The 19,913-nt window shown below is 49.9% G+C and overlaps 1 protein-coding gene and 1 long non-coding RNA gene across 13 annotated transcripts in view; one reads left to right on the forward strand and one right to left on the reverse strand.

The window, feature by feature from the left end:
• The window catches only part of LOC112928193 (uncharacterized), a 152,177-nt gene that overhangs the window by 73,901 nt on the left and 58,363 nt on the right, over positions 1–19,913 (forward strand). The window lies entirely within an intron of this gene.
• Positions 1–19,913, reverse strand: part of DLGAP4 (DLG associated protein 4) — a 193,415-nt gene that overhangs the window by 26,015 nt on the left and 147,487 nt on the right. For 6 of the 11 annotated variants that reach the window (XM_072735980.1, XM_072735978.1, XM_026009759.2 and 3 more), the window contains 3 exons: positions 9,628–9,989; positions 6,955–7,043; positions 5,965–6,377 (listed from right to left, as the gene is read on the reverse strand). In XM_072735980.1, coding sequence (XP_072592081.1) covers positions 5,965–6,377; positions 6,955–7,043; positions 9,628–9,989 — 864 coding nt within the window. Of the gene's footprint in view, positions 1–5,964; positions 6,378–6,954; positions 7,044–7,287; positions 7,368–9,627; positions 9,990–11,828; positions 12,019–19,913 lie in introns of all 11 variants that reach the window. The other 5 variants (XM_072735979.1, XM_072735985.1, XM_072735984.1 and 2 more) reach the window with 2 other exon arrangements.

The raw sequence follows: 19,913 nt of genomic DNA on the forward strand, positions 1-19,913 counted from the left end.
CCTCTCTGTTCCTCCCCCTGCTTGTGTGCTTTCTCTCAAATAAAATCTTTTTAATACTTTTTTTTTTAATTTTTATTTATTTATGATAGTCACAGAGAGAGAGAGAGGCAGAGACATAGGCAGAGGGAGAAGCAGGCTCCATGCACCGGGAGCCCGACGTGGGATTCGATCCCACGTCTCCAGGATCGTGCCCTGGGCCAAAGGCAGGTGCCAAACCGCTGCGCCACCCAGGGATCCCTCAAATAAAATCTTAAAAAAAAAAAGAACCTATCAAATTTAAAAATTGTAGTTATTAAATCATTAATTTTATTTTTATTTATTATTATTTTTAAAGATTTTGTTTAAAAAAAAAAGATTTTGTTTTTAAGTAATCTCTTCACCCAATATGGGGCTTAAATTTACAATCCCAAGATCAAGGGGCACCTGGGGGGCTGAGTCAGTTAAAGTGTCTGCTTTTGGCTCAGGTCATGATTCTAGGGTCTCGGGATAGAGCCCCACTTGTGCTCTCTCTCATCTTTGTTGCTATTTCTGTCTGTCTGTCTCTCAAATATATAAATCTTTAAAAAAACCAAAACCCAAAAAACAACCCCAACATCAATAGTTGTACCCTCCACTGAGTGAGCCAGCCAGGCACCTCACAAAATCATTAATTTTACTTTATTTATTTTAAAGATTTTATTTATTTATTCATGAGAGACACAGAGAGAAAGGCAGAGACATAGATAGAAGGAGAAGCGGGGTCCCTATGGGGAGCCTGATGGGAAACTCAATCCCAGGACCCCAGGATCACAATGAGCCAAAGGCAGGCACTCAACCACTGAGCCACCCAGGTGCTCAGGTGCTCTTTGATCTTTTAAAAGGGAATGAAGGGGGCAGCCCTGGTGGCTCAGTGGGCAGCCCGGGTGGCTCAGTGGTTTAGTGCCGCCTTCAGTCCAGGGGCTGATCCTGGAGACCTGGGATCGAGTCCCACGTCAGGCTCCCTGCATGGAGCCTGCTTCTCCCTCTGCCTGTGTCTCTGCCTCTCTCTCTCTCTCTCTCTGTATCTCTCATGAATAAATAAATAAAATCTTAAAAAAAAAAAAAAATAAAAGGGAATGAAGGGACGCCTGGGTGGCTCAGTGGTTGAGCGTCTGCCTTCGGCCCAGGGAGTGATCCCTGGAGTCCCAGAATCCAGTACCGCATTGGGCTCCCTACATGGAGCCTGCTTCTCCCTCTGCCTCTGTCTCTGATTCTCTCTCTGTGTCTCTCTCATGAATAAATAAAGTCTTAAAAAAAAATAAAAGGGAATGAAGTTCTATATATGCTTACAACATGCATGAACTTTGAAAACATGCCAAATACTAAAGGACAAATATAACATCCCGCTTACATAAAATATCTTGAATAGGCATATTCATAGAGCAAGTAGATCAAAGGTTATCAGGCTGCAGGGAGAAGATGGGGAGTTATTGCTTAATGGGTACAGAATTTCTGTTTGGGGTGGTGAGTGAGTTTTGGAAATGAATATTGATGATGTGCAACAGCTGTGAATATAAGTAACTGCCGCTGAATTGTACACTTAAGAGTGGTTACAATGGCAAACTTTTTGTCATATCTATTTTACCATAATAAAAAAAATGACAAAAAGAATTACATAAAAAAAAAAAGAATTACGTATGACCCAGTAGTTCCACTCCTAGATCTATACACAGAAGGCTTGAACACAGGATTATTCATCATAGCCTTTATACTTTTTATTAGGGAGTCTTTATATCCTGATGCAAAAAATTTCTTCATCTGTGATGTTATTACATTTATTATTAATATGTTGGCACATGACCATGACTTTTGCTATTTTTACTATTTTGCATAGTTTTTTGGAAACTCTAAAATTAAGTTTTATTTAAAATCAAATCAAAATTAAGAATCAAGTAGAACTACTAGGCTTACAAGAAGCAGCAATCTCCTGCTCCACTGCTTCCTACTCCTACGTCAGTTACTCAACTTTACATACAAATAAACGACCGAGACTGCCATTCATTCCAGGAAATTCTCAAAACAGACAATTATAAAAAAGGGAACCTGGGTGGCTCAGTTGGTTAAGTGACTGCCTTCGGCTCAGGTCACAATCTCAGGGTCCTGGGATCAAGCCCGGTACTGGGCTCCCTGCTCAGCGGGGAGTCTGCTTCTCCCTCTCCCTCTAATCTGCCCCCTACTCCACCCCCCATCCCGCTTGTGCTCTCTCTCAAATGAATAAATAAAATCTTAAAAAAAAAAAAAAAAAAGGAACCTTAAGAATAAAGACACAATACAGGCTCACAGACAGATTTACACAAACACACACACACACACACACATATAAATACATACACATATATATGTAAGATCTCCAAGAAGCAGGAGATAGATACTCTGTGCATAAAAAGGACAAAATATTATGAAAAAGAAACAGTGGAAGAATGACTTATATGGATGGCCACAGTAAACATTTGATGGACAGTTTGGGGATAAAGACAAGAAAACCTCCCAATCTCCAAAAAGTAAGCCAACAAAAATGTAAAAACAGCCAACAAGTACATGCAAAGATGCTCGTGACATCATTAGCCATCATGGAGATCCAAGTTAAAACCACAACTGGGATACTACTTTATGCCAGCTAGGATGGCTAGATTCAAAAAGACCAATAATTTCAAGTGTTGATGAGGATGTGGAGAAATGAGAATCCTCATATTCCACTAGTGGGAATGTTAAACGGTGAATCCACGGTGGAAAATAATTTGGCAAGTTCCTCAGAGGTTTTTTTTTTAAGATTTTATTTATTTAGGGATCCCTGGGTGGCGCAGTGGTTTAGCGCCTGCCTTTGGTCCAGGCCGTGATCCTGGAGACCCGGGATCGAATCCCACGTCGGGCTTCCGGTGCATGGAGCCTGCTTCTCCCTCTGCCTGTGTCTCTGCCTCTCTCTCTTTATAGGTCTATCATGAATATATAAATAAAATCTTTTTTAAGATTTTATTTATTTGCTCATGAGAGAGAGAGAGAGGCAGAGACACAGGCAGAGGGAGAAGCAGGCTCCATGCCGGGAGCCCAATGCAGCATTCGATCCCAGGACTCCAGGATCGTGCCCTGGGCCAAAGGCAGGCACTAAACCATTGAGCCACCCAGGGATCCCCATGTTCCTCAGAGTTAAACATAGTTACTATATGATCCAGCACTTCTACAACTGGGCATGTATCCAAAGAAATGAACATACATGCACACAAAAACACATCAGTGTTCACAGCAACATTAATGATACCAGCCCCAAAGTGGAAACAACCCAAACGTCCATCAATAGATGAATGGATAAGATGAAGTACACCCATAAAGTGGAGGAGTATTCAGCAATAGGGAAGAAAGTGTCCATAGATGCTATAGCTTAGATGAACCTTGAGAACATTATGCAAAATGAAAGAAGCCAGACACAAAAGACTACATATTGTATAATTCCATTTGTATAACCAGAATAGGCAAATCCCCCGAGACAGAATTTGTGGTTGCTAAGAGCTGAGGAGGAGGAGGGGAATGAGGAGTGACTATTAATAGTTCTGGGGTTTCTTTTTGGAGCACTGAAATTAGTAGTGATGATGGTTGTACAACACTGATGATTATACTAAGTACCACCGAACAGTAGAAGAGTGAATTTCATGGCATGTGAATTATATATCAATAAAGTTGTTACAGTGTGAAAAAAAGAAAAAGGCTTCCAGAAAGACAACTGACAGATATGAGGAAGAAAAGATCAGAGGCTGAGGCCCCATCTAACAGGTCCCACATCTAAATGACATGAATTTTGGAGAGAGAAGCAGCAGCAAATCCAAGTGAGGAAATTATTTTTAAAAGTTAATGCAAGGCAATTTCTCAGAAACAAAAGACCCACGTCTCCACCTAGAAACGGCCTATCCACTGCTGGCACACGAACAAAGCCCCATTCCACAGCACGGCACTGAGGAATTTCACAAAGAGGTCAAGAGCCTAACAGCTTCCACTGATAAAAAAAAAAAACACAAAGGCCCAAGAAGTGGAACACAGCACACCTTTCAGTACAAGTGACAGAAGCTAAACACAACATAGCCTTAAAAATTCTGAAGGGAAAAAAAAAAATTCTGAGGGAAAATGATTTTCAACTTTATAGGTATATAGAGTCTATATATAGGTGTGTATATGTATCTATAAAAGTATATATTGACATATATAATTTATTATTTTCAGTTTTACACCCTGCCCAACCATGTGATGTGTGAATAAAGATATGCAGTTTCCAAAAATTTATCTCAAACTGAAGGTGTGTTCCAGCAAAACGAGGGACTAAAGCCAAGAAAGCAGAAGGCCATGTGGTCTGGAAAGCAGGGTGTCCGCCATGGGACAGTGGCCAAGGGCAGTCCCAGGTGATGAAAAGGGAAGCGTCTGGATACCAGCTAGGCAGCAGGCCCAGAGAGCAACCTGGCCAGATGAGAATAGAACAAGAGGGCACCAGGAAAAATATGAAATCATGAGATTGTCTGCCGTGTGTGCAGTGCGCGCCTCGGCAGCACATGTATCTGATGTGTGTGCCTATCTGGGAAATAACACAGATGGAGGCTGGGAGATCTGGTGAAACATATGAGAAAATATTAAGAGCCTAGAAAATAAAGGGTATAAAAAAGATGAGGCAATCATTCATTCTAGGAAAAATAAAATGTGGAAGAACAGGAAATGGAATCGTTGTATAGTATTAGGCTCCGCAGGGGACAGTATTTAATGCTCACCGTGTCCAGAACTCTGGTGGTTATTTAACCCCAAGCTGTGATGTGCTCCACAGAGGGTGGCGTCAGGAGGCACATGTGACAGAGCTGACTGCTTGTCTCTTACAGCAGGAAATCAATACATGATGATGATTAATTTGGGAGGAAATAAAAGGTAATCCCATTTAAAAGAAAAAAAGCAGTAGCAAGACAAATACCAGAATGCACAGCTGCAGGGAGCTGTGAGCGGGGAAGGCATTCTCTGGACCTTGCCTCCATTCTGCCTTGTTACTCTTACTGTGGAAAGTTATTAGGTATACGGTTCACGACAGTTCCCTGCACAGTGGCAGGTGTGACATCAAAGCTGAGAAACTGGCCCAGAGGTCCACAGATATGGACCCATCCAAGGGTGCTCTCCTCAAGCCCCACGCCATCAGGCGTCAGCGGGATGCTGGCTCCATCCCTTGTGGATACTCTGGAAACCTATCCTTTCTGCCTGTTCTGTGGAGGGGGCCCTGAGGACAGCTGTGGCTGTACCAGATCAGGACTGGGTATGGCTCCCAGGGCCATGGCTTGGAGCTTCCCAAGGGCCACCTTCTGTTATCAACCTCCTGTGAATGTAGGTTCCCTGCATATTTTTAGCTCTTTCTGGGATCATTTCTCGGAGAAATTTTTGGAAATAGATATGGTATAGATAGAAACAGAAGTGGAGGAGTAGCTGGCTTCTGTGTCCCCCATTCACAGTTCCTCACACCCTGCTGAGGCCCGTGGTTAAAGCCCAGGGGCTTGGCATACAGCAGGCACTCAATAAGGAGCTGTTGAAGGCTAAGTATGGTACCAACTTTCTCTGTATCTGCCACTTCTTTGGGCCCTCACACACATGGCCACCTCTAGTCCTCACAAAGGCTCACGCAGTTAGCAGGAGTATCTATGTTTCCGTTTCATGGAAGAAACTGAGGCTGGAGGACACTTGACTACAGTCATCACTTCCTTAGGAAGGGAAGAACTGACATTCAGCCCACAGCCTATACAGCCAGCAGCTGCTGCCATAAATCCCTCCTGGAGAAAGGTTAAGTTAGGTGGATAGACGGAAGGAAGGAATGAATGGAAATAGGAGGTGAGCTCACAGCTGACTTGAGAAGGGCCCCCGGGGCCTTCCCCACTCAAAGGCACTGAGGCTGGAGAACGAGCCGCACAGCCCGGAGGCCATCCCTGCAGCACTCACCTTCTTCAGAGAGGTTGTTCTCTTTGGTCTCCTTGTCCATCTGGCAGCACCAGCCCTCCAGCCGCTCCGTTTCTGCCTGAAGGAGCTTTAGGAACCAGTAGCCATCCCGGCGGCAGGCCCCTGGCTGCACTGGCTCTGCCGGGGAGCTGGAGGTGGTCTCAAGCCAGGGGTCGGGCGGGGGCAGCGAGGATGCCTCTAGGGCAGGGTCGCTGTTGTCTCCATAGGAGAGGTTGCGCTTGATCTGGGCAATCTTGGGGGCCTGCCGAGGGCCAGCATCGATGCTGATGGAGTTGGGGTGTGGGGTACAGTCCGGGAGGCTCCTCTCAGATGACTTACAGCTCGAGTCATTGGCATCCTGGGTATCTGAGTCGGTGTCCCGTCGGGAGGACATGCTGTGAGAGGGGGCGCTGCTTCTGGGGGGTGGGGAGGGTGAAGTGGGCACGGGGACAGGAAGAGGTGAGAGTCACCAGGAGGGCTAGAGACCAGAGGCCACCCCGAACCCGGACACACGGGAGACAGAGAAACAGATGCATCGTCTGCTCACCATGCGCCTGAAGCGGGTCCCACAGCCCCCATCTCATTCTCTGCTCAGCCCCTGCCCCACCCACCCGCGCCCACACGCGCGCACGCGCGCACACACACACACACACACACACACAGACAAGGTCATAAGGTTGCCTGTTTACTGCAGTGGGGCCAGGAAGACCACCAACATCGGGGTGCTGGGCCATGTCTCTGCTGGCCTCATCCCCCCCCGCCCCCCACCGAGGGCTGATTAATCTCACAGAGCAAGTGCTCAGCTGGCCCGCCCGCCTGCCTGCCCAGCCTCCCATGCCTGGGCCACTGCCCGAACCCCAAACCCAGCTTGGTTATTAGAAATCCAGCAAGGAGAAGTGGGTTAGGGAGAGCGGGAGGAGAAGGCGCAGGAGAGGTGAGAGCAGAGGGAGGGAGAGGAGGGGGAGAAGCAGCCACCACCTCTGTGTGACTTACCGCCAGTCGTCCTCTACCTGAACCCCGATGGACTGGAATTTGGTAGCGGGACTGGGCTCCTCTTTTGGCACTGGCTGAATGCAGTCAACCTTATTGAAGGACAACGACAGCAACAGCACGGAGACAAAGACAAAAATAAAAAACAAACACCACACTTGCTGCTGAAATTCACATTAGTGGGACGACGCAGAAGGACACAGACACGAGGCATGCGGACACTGCACGTGGGCCCGAGGCCGGACCCAGTGAAGCCGGGCACTGCTCATTCGCGCGGAGGCGGGCGGGCAGGTGGGCGGGAGGTGGGATGGGGTGGAGATGACTGGCTTTCCCTACTCTGAGGAGGGTGCCATCACATCGATTGCTTTGGGTCCGTTGTCCTCCGAGAGGTGGGAACCGTTCCTTCTAGTCCTCTCCTTTACACGCATCAGAGAGAAGAAAAAAAAGAAGGACGACGAGAGAGAAAGAAAACACACACACACACACACAAAGCCACAGCCGTTATCTGGTGTAGTCAAAGCTGGGGGCTGTCTTGAGGCAAAGATCGCTCCCCCAACCCTGAAGCTGAAGGACAGGCTGGAGGTGCCTGTAACAGGGCCAGACCCAGGATGGTGGTTCTGGATTTGAAAACTGCCCCCAAGGCGATCACCAGTAAGGTCCCAGGACACTCTGAGCTGCTGTCTCTGGGCCTGCATGGCTGAGGTTACCTTCAGCAGTGGGTGGGCCTGGGGAGCAGTAGGAAGGACCAGGACCAGGGCCAAGTACAAAGCTAGCACTTTTTCTACACTCCTGTGAAGTGGAAGGAAACACAGCAGCAGTGATGCCCCGAGTCTGCCTTTCTTCTCTGGGAAAAGATGCATAGCCATGGAGCAGCCAGGCCAGCCCTTCCATCATTGTTCATGAATGAGGGAGAACCCATGCTTGACCCTAGGGCTTGAGGTACCAAGGGGTGGGATGAGGGTTGTCAGGGTATGCTGGGAAATCGGGGACTCCGGTCTTCACAGACGAGGCAGGGCGTTGTGAGGCTCTCTGGGGCAGGGGCCAAGCACTGGGCTCCTCACCATGGAGATGCAGGTGTGTTTCTCCTGCAGTGAGCTCATTCACTCAGGGAGTGCTGCATCATGGATCTCAAAGAGCTGTGACAAGAGCTTGGCACAGGGATGGGGGTGAATCCCAGGAAGGGGAAGCCCAGGATGGACCCAGGAGCTAGGATCCTCCTCCCCATGTGAATTTCTGGATAAAAGGAACCAATGGTGAGCTGAGCTCAGACCTTTTGGAAAGATGGGAACCTCTGGTTTGGTCAAGGAGAGGGTGGGGCTGCCCAAGCAACGACCTTGGGTGGTCAAGACCGAGAGACTAGACTACTTTGTGTCCCTAAGAATCCCTCCTGGAGCAGTTAGCCGCACAGGGCAGAGGCTAGACCCCATATGAAGGAGCCCAGAGAACATGAGTCTCCTGGACAACTCTGTTCCTGTGTTTGTGGGGAAACTGAAGCCCTGCATTGCCTCTTTTCAGACAATTCAGGCAAGTGCAAGAAATTGGCTGTGAGCCTTCAATGGCCAGGTCAGAGCCATTCAGTCTTCCTCGTGTCTTAAGTTCCTCTGGCAGTCTAATGCTCTGCCACCCACCTGGCCACATCCAGTCACCCAGGGGTGGCTGGGGAAATGGAAGGCTGTTGCCACCCTAAAGCCACAATGCACACCCACCTTGACCTCCCTGAGGGCTCCACCATCCCCAAGCTCAAGGCTCACTGTAGCTGCCCTCTCTTCCTCCCTGCCCTGAGTGCACCACTTTAGTCTGGAGGTCCAGCAGGGGGTGTCCTCTCACTCTGGATTAAGAGCAACTCTCGACTCCTGTGAGGCGGGGCTCAAGCTGCCCTAACTCAGCAGCCAGAAGACAGATTACTGCTGTCTGGTGCATGCAGAAGGTGCTGCGGTTCAGCAGCGGAGGGGAAGTTGGTGTACCCCGTCCCGCTGTGTACCATGGCCATGGGTATGCAGTGAGTGTGGCTTCCAGGAGGGTCTGCTGGCTTTGGCCACTTGGTCCTGGGGAAATATCTGCCTGGATCCTTTCCCATGGAGGGAGGCATCGGGACTGGCATCACACTTCTCAATTTGACATGGGCCTGGTGCCTCGAGCCACCTACCTGTCCCCGAGGCCCGAGAAGGCTCTGGGTAAGTTCCCCTCAAGCAACCCCCGTGGCTCAAGGGCCCTGGATCCCGGGCCCCAGGCCCATCGGCGTCTAGGCTCCATGCTGCTCCCGCTGCCAAGCGGGGCTGTGGCCTCCGCACCTGAGCTGACCTTGGATTAAAGAACTGTTAGGCCAGTCCCACCTCCCACGCGTCGGCTGGCAGGGCAAAGGGTGGAGTAGACAGACAAACAGTGGACAGGCGAACAGTGGACAGGAGATGGCTGGCTGAGTGTAACTACATTCACTGGGACAACCCATTGGAGGAGCGGGGACACGTGCCCACAGCTGCAGGCTGCAATGCATGTGGACAGATGTAAGGACAGCATGACTATGGGTGGAATTTGGTTTGGCCACTTGAGGCCAACCCCCCAAAACAGACAAACCACTTTGCCCCGGAGACCTAGTGGGCCTCCGCCAGATGTAATTACACGCAGACAGGTGCACGGAGTGGGCTGAGGACACAACAGTGTGAAAGGGACCCCTACTTGTATTCCTATAGATGACAGTTTCCTTTTGGGGATGGCCTCAGGGTGGGATTCAGAGCTGGTCAGCGTCCCTTGTTCACTCTTCAGAGCTGCATGTTTTGGGGGTGGCTCAGGGGCCTCAGGGGCTGGGGTGACTCCGCCCCGTGTCACACTGGGCGGTCGGGTACTGCTGTCCAGGCTGTCCGATGAGTTGCTCAGGCCCGACTGGCTTGTCACCTCACTCTTGTGGTCTTGGCTGTCCAGGTAGGTGTCCTGGGCAGACTCGGTACTGCTCTGGACTGTGACAGAGATGAAGGGCTTTGACGTGGTACGTGGAGGGACCGGTGGTGGGGTCTTCTTATACGCCACTAGGCATGATGAACCTGCAGATAGGGGAGAGGAGGACAGGAAGAAGGTAAGGTCTCAACCTTCTTGAACCTCTTCCAAGTTTGAGGCCCCACCTGACTAGCCCTAGCTCTCCCCCCAGCTGTTCCCTCTAGGAGGATTTTTGGAGAAGAATGGGGGTTTGACATAGCAATGACCAAGACAGACAGACACAGGCCCTGCCCACCCTCCTACCAGGCTAAGGCCAAGTCTAGCTGGGGATGCCAACATGGACCAAAGACATCCTCTGCCTCATAGCCCCACACAAAGGTATTTTCTAGCTGGGGCATGGGCTAGATGATAAAGTTCATGGTGCCACAGAAGCCTGACCTAGTGCCAGGGGAGGCAGTGCCAGTAGAATAGAGGGCAAGAATGCTAAGGAATATTAATCTTGCTTCCCCAAGCTCACTGAGAGACCTACTACTCCCTACCTCTACCTGCCCTCTACTTGGACACCCCCTCCTTGTCTGGTCAAAGATACCTCCTTCAGGGTCCAGCTAACCCTACCCTCATCTTCCTATCCCCTCCCTCCCCCCCATTATGTGAAAACCCCCTACACCAGTCTGCCTCCCTCAAGACTCCACCATACCTGGTCTGATTCCCCATTCTCCAGCATGATTTGGGGAACCAGGGTCTACCACGAGTGGGAGTTGGGGTCATCTCTGAATCTCAATCCAGCCTGGCCTGGGGCTGGCCCACAGCAGGGGTACAGAACACTGAAGGGCCACAGCTGGCTTAAATGCTCAACTTTTGGTCTGAAACAGAAGGTGCTGTTCAAACAGCAGAAGCTACTTGCTATGAGGGGCTGGGTCAGGTCTGACCGCTTTTCTCAGCATCTTAACTCCAGTTGCCCTTTCTGCCCCCATGTGGACTAAAACAAAACTCTACCCAGGCTGGGAATGGGAGCCAGATGAGTGACTTTAAGGTCTGCCTTCAAGGGGCTACCAATTGGGATCCCTGGGTGGTGCAGCGGTTTGGCGCCTGCCTTTAGCCCAGGGCGCGATCCTGGAGACCCGGGATCAAATCCCACGTCGGGCTCCCGGTGCATGGAGCCTGCTTCTCCCTCTGCCTATGTCTCTGCCTCTCTCTCTCTCTCTCTGTGTGACTATCATAAATAATAATAATATATATATATATATATATATAAAGGGGGCTACCAATCACGGGGATGGTGATAACCCACAAAACCAGGCCCAGTGCTGCTGGGGTTGCTGGCCAGGGACAGAAGAATCCATCTGCCACTGAGCTACTGCTACACAATCCTGTCTGAAGGGCAAAATTACAAACAAAATGATGACAACACTAAGTGTGGGTGAGGAGGTGGGGAAACAGAATCACTCCTACATTGCTGCTGGGAATGCAAAATGGTACCACCACTGTGGGAAACAGCTTGCAGTTTCTTTTATTTTTTTGAAAGTTTTAAGTAATCTCTACATCCAACGTGGTGCTCAAGCTCACAACCTTGAGATCAAGAGTCACACACGCTCTACCAACTGAACCAGTTAGGAGCTCCTTGGCAGTTTCCTTTAAAACTAAATATACAATTATCATATAACCCAGCAACTGCACTCTTGGGCATTTATCCCACAGAAATGGTAACATGTTCACAAAGGAACACATATATGAGTGCTCATGGCAGCTTTATTTGTCCTAGACAAAAACCAGAAACAACCTAGATGCCCTTCAGAGACTGGTTTAACAAACTGTGACATATCCTGACTGTGGAATACTACTGAGCAATAAAAAGGAACTAGCTATTGACATAAGCAACAACTTGGAATGAATCACAAGTGAATAATGCCAAGTGAAAAAAAAAGCAATCTCAAGAAGGTACATACTGTATGGTTCTATTCATAAAATATTCTTGAAACGGCCTGATTATCGAGATGGGGAGCAAATTAGTGGTTGGTGCGGAGACGATAGGGAGAGGGTGATGCGGAGGCCAGGAGGGACAGGAGTGTGGCTACAAAAGGCTGACAAGAAGGATCCTCTGTGTGTGGTGGACACATGAACCCGCGCATGATGAAGCTGCACAGCAGAAGACACGAAGTGAGTAAAGGGAGAAGGTAGAGTCTAAGAAGGGCTAGTATCTATGATAATCTGGTAATTTACCAAACTGGGTAAAGAATTGATAGATCCCTCTGTATCTGTATTGTTTCTTACAACTGTATGTAAATTACAATTACCTAGAAATAAAACATTTCATTTAAAAAACCCTTCCATCTGTTGGTTCATCCAACAGACATGTTTTAGGCCAGGCCCTGTATAGACTCCAGGAAAGCTAGAAGCCTTATCAGCAGAGAAATGGTTGTAAAAGGAGTGCTTGAATGGTAACAGATGCCACAGTGCAAGAGCCCAAGGGCTGGGAGCCGTGCCTCACATCTGAGTGTGGAGGTGACAAAGGGCTCTGGGAGCTCAGAGCCAGGAGCACTCAATTCCCACTCTGTTCAGAATTTCCCAGTCCTGCCGAGGCCTTGAGAAAATTTTAGGGATCCCTCGAGACAGACCCACACTAAGCATGCCCAAGCTGAGATCAGACTGCTGGAGGCGGCCTACACTAAAGGCAGATGCCTGGCTTCTAGGCCCTGGCAATTACTCAAGTCTCTGGGCCACTCTGGACTCTTCAGTACCCTCATCTATTCAGTGGGTGGGGAGGAGTTCTAACCCAGGTAACAGCACACCATATTTCATGTGGCCCTTGACAAACTCAAAGCATTTTCTCATTTGTTCTCATTCAAGGACAGCTGTGGAGCCTCCCCCATCATCAACTGAAGGGGGAATTTTTGCTCGGAATCCCTTCTCTCCACTGCCTGAAATTCTACCATTTTGAGAGTTATTCTTTTGATGGTAAGGATTCAGAATTCAGAAGGCAGCAGGGAACCAGATAAGCCCGAGTTTAGATCCCAGCTCTGTCCTGTACTAATCTGGTGGCCACAGGGAAGGATTACATAGGCTATAGCACAAGGGTAAGGCTCAGGCCCAGGGCTCGCGTGGCTCCTACTAGTTTTTGGTACAGAGTGAGCTAGACCTGGAGTGGGGCTGCGGGGAGGTGGTGAACCACCCCTGGGTCACTGGTCACTGGAGAGGCTGGGCTGGTTCTCTGACCAACCCTAGGGAAGTTTTGCTGCAAGAGCTGGACATAAGAGTAGCTTGCTGAAGCCAAGAGCAAGAACTGGGTTCTAAGCCTGGCTGAGGCTGTGTGAGCCCAGTCAGGGTCCTTGTCCCTATCTGTGGGGTGGTGCTCTCACTGGCCTGGAGGAGTTAGTGTATGCAGGGACCTGTGTGGAAGAGGTATCCCTGCCAGGAGACAGTGGGGTGTCCACAGTCAGGAGCCTGGACAGAGGACTGACCCCCTAGCCTCTTGCTCAGGGTTGTTTAGGTCCAGAGTCCTGCTGACACACACTCAGAGGGAAAGTGAACTAGCAAGGGCCAGGCCAGATGGCAAGATGTGATAAGAGGAAAGGTGAACTTATCTTGGATTTTCTATGTCTCCTAGGGCACAAGTCATAGCCAGATAAGTGGTGTGATTAACAGGGGGGATTTTCAAGGCCTCAGGGGCAGGCATCCCTCAGCTCTAAACACTGTCTTTCACCAGGGCAGGGGGATGAAAAACAGGCCCATAACTGTGCCTGCCCCTTCCCACATCACATTCCAGCCATTCTGTGTTCCTTACTCCCACTGCCCTTCTTCCCACCGTGGGGGCTTTTACACATGCTGCTCCCTCTAACCTGGAAAGTTACCACTCTCCACATTTCCTATGTCCCTTCTTCAGAGAGGTCTCCTGACTGCCCCCTACTCTCAGGTCAGCCAGCATCTCCATCAGAGCACCTGTCACATTTGTCATCTGTTCCTTAAAGCATTTACTTGTTGATGGTTATAGGCTCAGGGCTGTTGGGGAACTCTGTCTGTCTTGGCACAGCAGGTCATATCCCAGGCCCAGGGTAATACCTCAAGCTTTAGAGAAAGCTCTCAGTAATATTAGTTGAATGAGAAGATGAACCTCATCACTGCTATAAAAACCCTTCAGTTACCCCAAGTCAAGATTATTTAGCTTTAGTGAAGGCTCCCAACACTGGAGTATGTAAGCTTCTGGTCTCCTCCCGGATTGGGAGCCCTTTCTAAAGTCTGGTTCCCACCAACCCCCCAACTCTGCAGCTTCATCTCCTGTCCTCCCACCCCCTTAGCACAGCCCTTCCGGCCTCAGAGAGCCAAATGTACCCTTTTCCAAACACCCCACACTCTGCATGCACCCAAGCCTTTGCACGTGCACTTGTTCTACCAGAATCCCTTTCCAGGTCTTTCAGCCGCGCCCTTCACCCCCAGGTCTTGCTGGCCTGGACACCTACCCCTCTCCTTTGTGGATCAGCTGGAGCGCTCGGGGCTGTAGTCGCGCCCCTGACATGTCACCAGCCCAGGACCCAGCCCGGAGGATACACAATCATCATTTGCCAATTGAACTTTAGAAGGGGGGGAAGTGCCGCAGAGACCCAAGATGTTGGACCTGGCCAGCACCACATCCTCCAGGATGGGACTGCAGCCCTCCCTGCCCTGGGGAGACGGTCTGTGTGCCACAATTTAAATAATATAGCATGTGGGTCCAACTTTTTCATCCATTCACTTTGGAAAACTTTCAGATTTGCCCAGGAAGCTAGAGAGGGAACATCCCTCAGCATGACCACCACCTCCAGCTGAGCCACGGCAGTATGTGCACAGTGAGCCACCGCCCCCAGGGGCTGCATGCTTCCCTGCCCCCACCTCGGCCATGCCAGTCAGTCAAGCCCAGGCTTAGACAGGAGCCAGTTGTGCAATGCCTCCTCTGTGCAGTCTGCCCCCGGCCCCAGACATCCAGCCCAGCCTCCCTGCCCCACAGTGCACAAGTCTTTGCTTCTTCTCAGTAGAAGTTCCCATTGTCTCATTTCTGCCTTCTGCTTCAAGATCTTATCCAGAAAACTCTATCGGGTCAGAATGAATTTCTCTCTTATTACACATCAAATGTGTAATAAGATGACCAAAGAGACCTTTAGACACTCAGCAGAATGGCTGTGACTCCATCTCCTAAGAGATATGGATGCAGCAACCCTAGGAAGGTAGCCCCCTGCAAGTTCCTTGGAGGCCCAGCATGGCCCTCATGCTTCTGGCAACCATGGGCCCTCGCTTGGTGGGGGAGCTGAGGAAGAGGCCTTGACTTCTAAAGAGAAGGGACGCTGGGGAACACAGATAGTGTGGAAGCCACGGCAACAGGCTTCACAGAAGAGGCCATGGGACCCATGTAAGTCCCCTGTGACCAGATAGAGCTGGCCTCAGAGCCAGAGCTGCCTTAACTCCCTTTGCTGTCCCCGCCAGGCTTTAGAAATGGCTTGTCAGATAACAGGCCTATAAGATCCCATTCCCTCTCTCACCCCCTGAGCAACCTGTCAAACCACACAGCTAAATGGGGCAACTCATTTATGTACTATGGGAAAAAGAGAACTCAAGACTTCCACTTAGCCAGCCTCGAATTCCTCCCTCCTTCCCCCGTTCTTCCCCCAAAAGGGGAAAGTTGGGAGGGAATTCCAAGCAGCTAGGTCAGGATCAGGGCCAGACTGTCCTCTCAGAGCCACGTTCCTGTTGATAGTCCATGTGACCCCTACCTTCCCAATGTGTCAGCCTGGAGATGTCTATGTGTTAAGACGTAGCAAGGTCAAACTTTAATTTCAAAATCCAGGGAGCAGCTTCTACCCCAACATCCTCCTGGGAATCCTCCACTACTGCCCACAACCAGGTGCTTCCTAACTGCCTCTCCTATCCATTCCCTGTTCCCTTGACCTAGAGCCAGCCTCCCCTAGACCATCCATACTGCTTTCTCCCTGCCCCCCCGCCCCTCCTGTCCTGCCTTCCCGATCCTTCCTCAACCTTGACCAGCCATTTGAGAAATCCAACCATGTCACTACTTGGTTTGAAACCTCTCAACCACAACCTGGGTGCCACAACCCACCCAGTGGACTTGAAACAAACCTTTCGGTTGCGAGCATTCAAGCCTCCACAATCCACACTTACCTTGGACCCCATAGGAGTCAAGAGGTCACAAAGGCAGCACAATGGGGGAGACAGAGCAACAAAGTTCAAGGATTCCCCCCCCCCCCCCCCCCCCGCCTTGGAGTCTTGTCCAGAAACCAGGATGCACTCCTGTTCATAACATTCCAATGCTAACAGTGGATCTTCCCAAGCACAGACTGGGCCAGGCCCGAGCAAACAGTTCATATACAGTCAATCCTCATTATTCGTGACTCTGTATTTGTAAATTTACCTACTTCATAATATTTACTTGCAATCCCCAAACCAACACTCATGGGGTTTTTGTGGTCACTGCCAGACATGCAGAGAGGAGAAGTTGAGTCACCCAATGCACAGTTTCCTAGCTATGGTCTAACAAGAGGACACTCTGCCTTCTTATTTCAGCTCTCATACTGTAAACAAGTGCTTGTAAATTGCTTTCCCTGGTCTATTTAGGGTTATGTTTTTCACATTTTTGTTCTTTTTCTTGGTGATTTCTCTATAGTGCTGAAGTGCTGTCTAGTGTTGCTGAGTGCAAGAAGGCTGTGATGTGCCTATGGAGAAAATACGTGTCTGATAAGCCTTGTTCAGGCATTGAGTTATAGCGCTACTGGCCAATTCAATGTTAGTAAGTCACCGGTATATTAAATAAGGTATCTTTAAACAGAAAGATACATAAAACAAGGTTATGTATTGATTGGTTGGTGGAAATGTTTTGACCGGAGTCTTACAGGGCCTCTATTTACCCTAGGAGCAATGGTTCAGTATTCATTTGTTAATTCAGTGTTTGTCAGATGTCATGAACATAACTCCTATGAATAAGGAGAATGGACTGTACTCTAGCCACCTGGATCCTCAAAATGGGTACATCCGAGGAAGGTCTGCCATTGCCCCATCTTATAGATGAGGCTCAGAGGGGTGGAAGGATGCCCTAGCTCACCTCCCAGCAGGGCAGTATTGGGGCTGGGGCTTAAACTCAGGCTGCCTGAAGGCTGACTACCACCCTGTGCCCCCCACCCACTGACAAACTGGGTGAGGGTCATGTGGAGGCAGCAGCCTTGGGAACATCAATTATTTCACCCAGAAAATGGGGTGAGATACCCAATATGCCCTCAGGAGGAGCCAAAGAGATGACAGATACGGCGTTTTGTACTCATGGGCTGGGCCCCTGCAACCACTGTTAGCATGGTTTCTGGACCAAGGATAGAGTGATCACCTCCTGAGGGACAGCCTGGAGGCCTTTCAGGAAGACATTAAGGTTGACTGGGTATGGAAGGATGGACCACAGTCAACCAGTCAGTGGCAAGGAAATGTGAGGCTTTCACATGAAGGGATTCTCTGTGAGCAAAGGAGTAGGACAGAACAGCCCCCAAGGCATAAGAGGACTGATGTGGGCAGGGCATGGGGTGGCAAAGTAGGACTAGGTACCATAGCTGGTGAGGGAAAGACAGGGACCAAGGCAAGGAGCCCTGGGACAGGGCTGTGTCCTCTCAGATGGAGTCCTTGGCTCCCTGGGGCCGCGTGGAGCACAGGAACAGAGGCCTCTTCTCCCTACCTGCACCACCCCTCATAAGGTCCCTCCCAGCTGGCCTGCCGTTGGAGGGTTTTACAGCTCCAGACCTGAAAGCAGCAGGGCGGGTGGATCACCTCCTATCTTAATAGCCAGGGCAGCAGGCAGCTCCCCGTGAAGTGCCAAGGCCATCTCAAGCTGAGTGTGTCCAGAATGAACCTGAATCCTTTCCTCCTCCACAGTGGCCTTGTTCTCAGAGAGAGGGGACTTCGTGCACTCAGTACACACTCCAGTAGCCTGGGAACACCCCCCTCCGATCCACCTCCCCCATGAAAGCACATTCCAGACAGACCCACCTTGGGGCTGCTGAACCTGCTGTTCCTGGTGTGAAATGATCTCCACCTCATCTTTGTGTTTCTACTTCTTCCCACCCCGATCTGTCTCTGCTCAGGAGCTAGGTCACAGTGAGGACCTCTTTGACCACCCTGTCCAAAGCTGCTACTCTGAGGGCCCTGTCTCATTCATGCATTAATAAACTTACTGGTTTACTTGCCTTTTCTCTCCTACCAGAAAAGGATCCTGAATATCTAATACAGGTTCCTGAAGGTGGAGACCCTAAATATCTTGTATAATCACAGTGCTTTCCCAGCACCAGGCCAATACACTATTATTGAATAAATGAACCATTCCCTACTTGACAGGTTAGGAGTTACTCCTGACTCTGAGTTGGAATCTAATGCCCAGGGTCAGGGCTTTGAGTTCCTTTTAGGTCAGCACCAAAGCACACGCACACACTGTAGGAACACAGTCTGGCGGGAGGTAAAGCCTTGATCAACTCTGCCTGAGATTGGGCAATGAGGCTGTGGGAATGAGAGCTCAAAAAACCCTAAGGAACAGGTATCAGAAACTGTTTGAAAATAACCATTCCTAAAAGCTGGGCTAGAAAGAAAGTAAGCAGTGATTCCAGCCACATTTTCCAGGCAAGGTGTATCTCAAGTACAGATTTAAAAGAATCATTACTGAGTGAGTCCTGGCCAGGTGCTACTTTATTCCAGACATAGGCCTGGGAGGGGAGGTAATTATCACTGATGTTTTATAGATGAGGGAACAGGCTTTTTACTCTGAGCAGTGGCAGTGTAGAAAAGCTCTGTTCTGTGAGGCCAGGGTGCCAGGTTTTAAACTCAACACTGGACCTGGTTGGTAGTGTACATTGCATCAGGCCTGATCCTTTCTGGGCCTTTGTTTCCCCAGCTGTAAACTAAGCAGACTGACCTTGAATGGGGGGTCCACCAGGAGACTGGTTATCTAACCCCTCTAATCCACAGCTGCCATGTGGGGACCTGGGTGACAGAAGTCAGAAATCTGGACTTAGAAAAATAAAACCTTCATCTTTTGAAACGGATTAGCTCAAAGTTTCAAAAAAACACTGTACAGGTACCTGCCTGCCAGCTAATGTGGCCTGTGGCACCTATCTTTGTGACTGCTGGAGCGGCTGTCCTCAGACCTCCTAGTTTTCCTGGACCTCTAGCCCCTCTCCTCCTGCTCTCAGGAAGGCTATCTGTAAGCACCTCCCCCTTGGGAAGACAGGAGACCCTTGGGAACCTTGAAATTAAGGCAGCCACCTTAATTTCACCTGGTGGTGTCTCAGGTCTGGCCGAGTGAAAGCAGAGAAAGCCCCTTCTGGTTGGCAGGCCAGGTCTGGTTTCGGGTTCTTGGCACCAGATCACAGATGGTGGGAGAGCCCTATCCGGAGTGCAGATGGCCAATCTCCTTCATGTGCCAGGAACAGCTGCCTGAGAGGGTCTTGCTTGTTGGCAACTCCTCCCCACTCCAGGAAGACAGCTGCTCCTGCTCCTCAGAAGCACTGTTTGTGCCCCAGCTGGGGGGCAAGGGTGTGAGAGGGTTCTGTCCTGACATGTTCAGGCCAAAGGGGCTGGAGAAAAGGTTAAGCAATTGCCCTCCAGAAGGACCCGGAGTGCAGGTCAGCTGCTTCTCTAGGGCGGGAAACCGTGGGTTGGGACACTTTACAAACTCCAGGGCATCTCCCCTGGCTGCGGGTGGCCATGAGCTGACCTCGCGTAAAGCACTTCAACTGTTTTGGCTCACCACCTCTTTACCAGGCCTACCATTCCTGTTTCAAAGAGGAAAAACATGAAGCTCAGAGAAAGTGTGCAATCCAAGGTTGCACAGCCAGTAAGTGGAAAAGTCAGGGTCTGAGCTCAGCCTTTTTCATTCCAGAGCCAGTGCTTGTAGCTACTACTTCACACTGCCCACGGCTGGAGTTTGGTGCCACCTAGCTGGGCCTGGCTATCAGAGCCAGGCCACTTCCTCAGTCAGGACCTAGACAGGCGCCTACTCCTGGGGTCCTCAAGCAGAGTTT

This window comes from Vulpes vulpes, chromosome 14 (genome assembly GCF_048418805.1).
Source record: "Vulpes vulpes isolate BD-2025 chromosome 14, VulVul3, whole genome shotgun sequence".
Classification (NCBI taxonomy): domain Eukaryota; kingdom Metazoa; phylum Chordata; class Mammalia; order Carnivora; family Canidae; genus Vulpes; species Vulpes vulpes.